We start from the raw sequence: 8,244 nt of genomic DNA, 5'->3' as shown, positions 1-8,244 counted from the left end.
TTGGTGCTGTTTGGGCAACTAAAAATTCGTGCGAAATTAAACTTTTTTTGTTAATAACTTTGTAATAAACAACGAGCGACGGCTAAAACCTTTTGAAGGTTACTCAGGAGGGTAACTTCTATAATATATGTCACGGTCAAGATCATCGGGACGGTCTCCGTTATTGTCAATATTTACCGTTAAGGTATATTATTAGTTAATCCAGCAGCTCCAAGTTTTTGTCTTTTAAAAACTTTTATACTTCTTATATTTTTAAACTATATCTTTTGTCGAAACCTTTTTTTATTTAATTTTTATTTATTTACTATACATAGATGTATACAAATATTATAATAAAGAAATATTCTACTAACGAAAGAAATCTTCTTTTTTTATTTTATCGAAGTGGTGTTATTTTCAGGTACAAATTTTGTAAGATCTACGCTATTTTGCGACATCATTTTGTGGTAATCTTTTGTGTTATAGAAAATTTTTGGAGGAAGTTTTTTATATATGTTTTATACATTGTACTTTTCATTTAGTTAGCAATATTTTTTGGTATAGCTTTTATAGAAATAGTACTTTAAAATATTCTTTTCTTTTATTGGCGTTAAAAATACATGGAAAATGTTTTATCTTACGATAAAGATATAAATCGCAAAAACTATAAAAAATGTAAATTTACTTGTTTTAAATGAAATCATAATAGTGTCACAATGATAATTAAATAATTTTTCTAATTTTGAAATATAAATTATGACAATTTAGGATATAATTTGGAACATTTTATACTCATAGAACGAAATCGAGAAAGAAAGAGAGAGGAAGAGAAAATTTTAAATTGTCACAATTTATATCTGACAATTAGAGAAATTAAAAAGATTTGCACTATTGGATAAATCTTTATAATCCAACATTTTTATGTTGGATGATCAAGAGACACGGTAGTGTCTCGCGCCAAGTATATGCGCAGCAAGACCGATCGTGTACTGTTACGCGAAGCGACACTTTTGCAGACACTCAGATAATTAGAACTCAATAACCGCTGAACGGATCAAGTTCAGAGTAGGCTCAATGGTTAGCTTGGGGTCGAATTATGTAATAAAAGTGTTTTTATTTTTCTTCTACGTGCCCTAAGAGCGGAGATATTGCAATGCAAAGTTGGAAATGACAATTTTACGATTAAGATACTCCGTTTTCTCCGTCATCGTTAAGTGTTGGCAAGGGGGGTTGCGGAAGGGGAGAAGAAATGTGCTACAGAACGTTCTTCATTGGCTTAGAGACTTGGTCAATCAAGAGGCACGATAATGTCTCGCGTCATGTGTGAATATCGCCGTGGCACGAAAGTGAGTTACGTCAACTATAGTGTAAACAATTATCGACAACCAGTCTAATTTCTATTCTAATGAATACACTTCAGCCTTCTTTCTGGCGTAGTGTCGCGAGTGCTCTTATACTATTTTTTGGTTATGTTAGATAATCAATATGCGGACACGTTTTATTACTGGTGCTGACGGGCATCATTTTTAAGGTACGTGCATCATTTTTAAACTGTAAAATAATTATCTATATTATCCATCGTGACATTTCAAAAGCTTATGCTATTTTCTTGCTTTATCGGAGGTAAGGATGATGGTGGAAGATTGCATAACGTCAAAGGTGGATGGATGCAGAGATGAATTGTAAGACACGCATGAGATGCTCGATACTACTGATCTGTGGAAACGTGTTACTGCTGCTGACGTTAATAATTTTTCCTTGTTTCGGCCTACATATAAGAATGGTAACCTGACTGGAGGTACGTGCGTAATTGTCAAAACGTAAAATAATTTTATATCTCCATTCTTCCTCGCAACATTTTGCAAACTAATAACCTTTTATTGCATTTCTGTTCTTTTATCGCTAGTGAGAAGGAAAGCGAAAGGTTGCATGATGTCAAAGTTGGATGAATTGTGAGAGAAATGTAATGAGAAGCCACGCAGGAGAGGATCGATTAATCATAATCTGCAGATATTATTTGTTGTTTTCTTTATTATGGTTTTTTTATATATACTAGCACACAGGCGCGCGCTACGTGCGCTATAAGTAAAATAAAAAATTAAAAAAAAATAAAAATAATATAATAAATAAAATTATCAATATAACCGCACTGACAGCCACTATGACATTCTGACATTCGCAACATGAAGTTCAAGTCACACGAAGTTCGAGCCAAGTGAGAGAACCAATCAGCGTCGCGGAAAAGAGGCCTCAAAAAAGAACTTCACGATGTTAACACGCCTTGTTTAGAATAGGATATTAATACATATCACTGATAACGGATGTTAATAATTGCTTATTGTATAGAAGAGGTCATTGGGTATGTAGTTATTACGATAGAAAAAATATATTTATTTACGATTCTTTAAATAATAAAAGATTAGAGAAGGATCATGAAGAATTTTTGAAAAAATTATTTCCAACATATGACTTCATCCAGAATCCTGTCAAATTTCCTACTGTCCAACAACAACAGAACGGTAACGATTGCGGTGTTTTCGCAATAGCCTTTGCTGTTTCATTATTATTTAATATTAAGCCTGATAAAATAAGGTATGATCACAGCTTAATGCGTGCCCATTTGATAAAAATATTTGAATTGAATATTATAGAGCATTTTCCCCAAGATTTAAATTTTGGAGTTCCTCAAAAAGTATTTCCATTAAGAGAAGTAAGAGCAAAAGAGGTTAAAGCGGCTCGTATGCGCACAATATGTGAACGTAAATTGGAACAACTGAAATCAAGTTTATTACAAAGAAAGTGCGATTCTCACCAATCTGAGGAAGGATTAAATAATAAGTTCTTAGCCGAATGACGTCAACGAGAAATGACGCTGTCGTCAGAACAAAAAAGTATTATTGCTGAAGGCAGATGGTTAAATGATTTGCATATGGATCATTTTAATCATCTTTTACAAAAGTGCTCAGATTATAGACCTGTTGGAACATATCGAGTACAGTCAATGAATAGGGTACAACCCATACCGAGAAATAAAAAACATACAGATATTACCTTCTATGTCGTTGGGAACACATTGGACATGTGGATATTATAATACAAAAAACATATTTATTTATGATTCTTTGAATACAAAAATGTTAAGTGAGTGTCAGGATGAATTTTTGAAAAAATTATTCCCGACGTACGACTTTATTAAGAATCCTGTCACTTTTATTACTGTGCAACAACAACCAAACGCTAGCGATTGCGGTGTTTTCGCAATAGCTTTTGCTGTTTCGTTGTTATTTAACATTAAACCTGATAAAGTAAGGTATGACAACTTAATGCGTCCGCATTTGATAAAAATGTTTGAGTCCGATGTTATTGAGCATTTTCCTCTAGATTTAAATTGTGGTGCTCCTCAGGAAGTACTTCCGTTACAAGAAATAAAAGCAAAAAAGACTGAAATGGCTTTTATAGGCAAAGGTACAAAACGCCAATATGAAATAGAACAACAAAAATTGAATAATTTACAAAAAAATTGTGATTTATATCAATCTAAGAAAATATTATTAAATAACAATGAGAATAATAATCTGTGTAAGGGCAATAAGCAAGATGAAGTGAACAATTATTATACAAAAGATTTTGAAAATAAAAATGTTAATAAACATTTGCAAAATAAAAATGATTCTAAAAGAAAAGATATTAATGAAGAGAATCAATATCAACAAAAAAATGAAATGAGTTACATGCAGAATTTTGAAATTTATCAGGCAGAAGTGCATCAACAGAATTTAGAATGTAATGCTAAAAAGCGTCAATATGTTGAACATGATTTAGACAGTAATGCTAAAAAGAATACTAAAAGGCGATATGTTTATCAACAAGACCTAGAAAGTAATCGCATTAAACAAGTAGAACGATATAACAAGAATCTAGAAAAGTATCGCGCTATGAAAGTACAACGATATAAAAAGAATCGGAAGAAAATATTCTTCTTAAAAAGCGACTTCGATATCAACAAGATCGAGAAAATAATCGCTTTAAAAATCTGTGTCGGTATAAATAAGATCTAGAAAATCGTATAAAAAGGCGTTGTCAGTATAAAAAAATTCAGTAAAAGAACGTGCCCGAAAACAAATATATTATTTTCTACATTCTGAACTAGAAAGACAAAAAGCATTACCTTCTGCTCATAAGTGGCTTTACAATAAGCGATATTATCAGAAAAAACGTTCTAATTTGATACTTGGAAAGAAAACTCACGTTATTGCCAAAAATATTAGTAAAAAATATGTCAAGATTCGATCAAGAAATGTTAGAAAACTTCATGATTCTGCGGAAATATTAGTTAAAAATATTTTACACAAGCTCAATATTACAGATTGCAGCAAAGGTTATATTGAAAAACGATTAGAAGTTGAAAAAGTCATACGCTGGTGTATGTATCTAAGAGACTGTAATATTCGTAATATATATAAAATGTTAACTCTGCTTAAAAACAAATCAGAAACATGTTTGACTGTTGTTGCAGAATGTTCTACAGTTGATGACAAATTACGTGCACTATGTGGCATATCTAGACATACAGCTTCGTCCGAAAATTATTTTGTTGATTCGATTTATCACGATATAATTTCATCTGAAGTCAATATAAGGGAGCCTCTAATAATAAATATGAAAGGACAGACTGAAAATATATTACCCTTGATGGAGGGAAGGGCAAAAAAATCGTGGTTGTGCAATTCTTTATGTAAAATTAACGATCCGCTTCTAATTAATCGATATCAAACATTTCTAGAAGCTATAAATATATGTACTTTAAAGAACGTATCAAAACTCATGCACAATATTTATGAATGTACCGTGAAAACTTCAAATGATAAATTAGGCCATACGCATAGCTGTTATATTGATTTAAATCTTTGTAAAGCGATGTTTGTTCCAATGCAGTTATTATCGCCTCATTTCCCCAAAGTAAAAAATATTAAACGTTTAATGTATCAACTTAAGAATTTTTATCAAAAATTGTTGTATTTGGACGAAGCATTATATTCTGCTGATTTGAATATATTAAATGAAATTGTAACTTCAGCACAAGAAAAAGTAGATATGTACAAGCATCAGCAGACTGAAATAATTTTGAGTGACGATGATATTATTTCCAAATATTATAATGTATTTACGGTTTTGAAAAAACGTTCACTGGACACACCGCGGTATATTTGTATATCGTGTCAGAGATTTTGTTATAAAAGAAATGTTTCTAAAATTAGTGCAAAACTTCAAAAAACACGGAGAGATAATCCAATTTGGAAAGATTTGATGGCACATGTAGAGCAACAAAAACTTAATCCGCAATACATATGTCATTATTGTAATGGGAAATTTCGTAAGGGTTTGATGCCTGCTTACTGCATTCTAAATAATCTCTCTGTAAATGATGTACCTGAGGTAATATCGTCTCTTAATGAATTTGAGAAGTTGCTTATACAAAGAGCTAAAGCTTTTCAAACTGTTGTTAAAATGGGAACAGTTGCTAATAAGAAAATCCCTGAAAGACAAAAGATACAAAAAGTTAAAGGTAGAACACTTCATTTACCACTTCCTTTACAACAGACTTTGAATAAATTATGTTCTAATACTGATCCAATAAACCTAAATCACGAATTTATTTTACTTCGAAATGTTCCAACTAAATAAAAAATTATTTGGGAAGATTTAGTGGATATTAAAAAAGTATTCAAAGCTCTAACATGGTTGAAAAATAATAACCCTTTATATTCTAAAATTGTACTGCCCGAGAGTCACGATAAACTATTTTTAGGGAATTTGGATAATGTGGAATTTGAAATGCAAGAAACAGAAAATGCTGTAGAAACAGAAAATGATGTAGAAACAGAAAATGATGTAGAAGTTACATTAGATGATCAACGTAAGGTAATGCTGACTCAAAAAGATAAAGATGATAGTTATTACGAGCACTATACTATAATTCCCCTACATGAAAATAAAGAAAATCAAACTGCGTGTACCTTATATCAAGTGGTAAAGATTGAGGATGTACCCTTGGATAATCGTGAAAAAAATTTAGATGTGATGTGTTTTCCACATTTATTCGTATTAGGTTGTAATGGCCAATGTGATGAAAGTAGACCGGTGAAACTTCAGGACCATGAATTTATTAAATGTCTTTTGACGTCTATGGATCCGCGATTTAGGGTAGACCCCCAATACCTGTTTTTTGAGTTAAATAGGGGGAATATTCGTCAGTTACGTCGTGGAATTTATCATAAATTGAATATAACTAATCCACGGATTTGTTACAAGGCTGCGGAATGTTTAGATGCTATATCGAAAGAAATTTTGGAGTCCGACTTAAATACAATATTTTCTTCACTTCGAAATACGGAACAATATTGGCGTAGACCGAGAAGTGATTTGTCTTGTATGACACAACATTACGGACCTGCGACATGGTTTCTAACATTAAGTCCTAGTGAATGGCTATGGGACGATTTAGATGAATATATTCATGAAGTAAATGGATGGCAAAACTCTTCATTGAGTACCAGTGTGCTTGTTGCTAAAGATCCTGTATCAACGTCCAGATTTCTTGATAATAAATTTCGGGCAATGCTTGATTTTATTTGTTCCAAAGATTGCCCGATCGGTGAAGTAAAACACTATTTTTGGCGACGAGAATATCAAGGTAGAGGTATACAACATTTTCATTTACTAATTTGGATTAAAGATGCACCGATTTTCGGTGAATCTTCTATTCAAGAAGTCTCTAAATTTATTTCACAATACATAAGCTGCAAAATGCCAGATAAAAATATTTCTCCATTATTGTACAGACGCGTTGATACTCATCAACGACACAAACATAATGATTATTGTCTTCGTTCTAAAAAAGTAGGACGTAAAGTTATTCGTAGGTGTCGGTTTGGATTTCCTCGTCCCGTTACTGAAACACTAAATATAAGAGATGTGCCAACTGCCATAGCAGGTAGAAAACAATTAAAACATAAAAGCAGATTGTACGATCTTCCTCGAACAAATAATGAAGTCGATATTAATGATTATAATCCTGCTATTCTTACTGCATGGGAAGGAAATATGGATATACAATTTATTGGTGAAAAGTCGACATTGCTCACTTGGTACGTTACCAAATATTTGAATAAAGCAGCGAAAAGTGAGTTATCTGATTTTGATCTTGCAAATTGTAAGAATGATAAAAATAAATCATTGGCAAGTGTTCTTTGGAATTTTGGTTTACGATCCATAAGCAGTAGAGAATGTGGAGCTCTTGAAGCTGCTGATACGTTGCTAGGTATTCCTTTATATGGGACTGATCGCAATACAACGATTAAATGGTTAGATGTTAATTCCATACGTCAGAGGAAATTAAAAAATCATAAAGAAATTGAAGCTCTTGATAGTGAATCTACAGATATATTTTTATCTATCTTTAATAGATAATTATTATCCGAATAGACCGAAAAAATTAGAATCTGTGTCTCTTTATGAATTCGCACAATGGTATGATATCACGACAATCAAACCACAAAATAATATTATTGAATACTATAAAATAGATAATAGTCATTACCTTAAACGGCGTCGACGTGGATGTCTTATTAATCATTATAGACATAATGTTAATCCCTCTAGAAAACCTTACAAAAGTAAAAAAATACGCCAAGTACATAAAAAAGCAAAACTACATATGATGAAATCCATAGTTAACTAGCCAAGTACCTAGAAGCAATTCAGTTTGAGGATTTGTAATTTGAAATAATACTTGGCGTGCCCGGGTCGCATTGGACATGCATTCTTCTAAATTTGTACTTCCTTGAGTATTTTCACTAATGACTCGTAAATCTTTGTATTTGGTAATATTAAAACAAATATGTTTACAGTTTTGCACATTAGCGGAGTGATTATAAATATCCCTTTTCATTACTCACTCAATACAAATAATTTACACATAGAGTTTACACAAATTATAGGTACGTACGTTTTAACGACCCGGGCACGCCAAGTATTATTTCAAATTACAAATCCTCAAATTGAATTGCTTCTAGGTACTTGGCTAGTTAACTATGGATTTCATCATATGTAGTTTTGCTTTTTTATGTACTTGGCGTATTTTTTACCGTTGTAAGGTTTTTAGAAGGATCTCATTACTTTTTGTAAAAATTTTTTACATTTCATTAATTTTAAATGTTTTTATGTATTTTTGTATATTGCCACAATAATATGTCATTTTATTTC

At 31.7% G+C, this 8,244-nt stretch overlaps 1 protein-coding gene and 1 long non-coding RNA gene across 2 annotated transcripts; both read left to right on the top strand.

Moving 5' to 3' along the window:
• Positions 1 to 801: 801 nt before the first annotated feature.
• LOC105279201 lies at positions 802 to 2,073 on the top strand. Its single transcript, XR_002193266.2, has 3 exons — positions 802 to 1,325; positions 1,456 to 1,777; positions 1,886 to 2,073. It is a non-coding gene; the product is annotated as an uncharacterized LOC105279201 (long non-coding RNA).
• Positions 2,074 to 5,904: 3,831 nt separating this feature from the next.
• LOC113563289 lies at positions 5,905 to 7,449 on the top strand. The gene has a single exon (XM_026974703.1). It carries the CDS (start codon positions 5,905 to 5,907, stop codon positions 7,447 to 7,449), a length of 1,545 nt encoding a protein of 514 aa, XP_026830504.1.
• The last annotated feature ends 795 nt before the right edge of the window (positions 7,450 to 8,244 follow it).

Source organism: Ooceraea biroi, chromosome 13 (assembly GCF_003672135.1).
Source record: "Ooceraea biroi isolate clonal line C1 chromosome 13, Obir_v5.4, whole genome shotgun sequence".
NCBI lineage: Eukaryota > Metazoa > Arthropoda > Insecta > Hymenoptera > Formicidae > Ooceraea > Ooceraea biroi.
The sequence above is the reverse complement of the archived record's forward strand: the minus strand, read 5'-3'. Positions and strand labels throughout refer to the sequence as shown.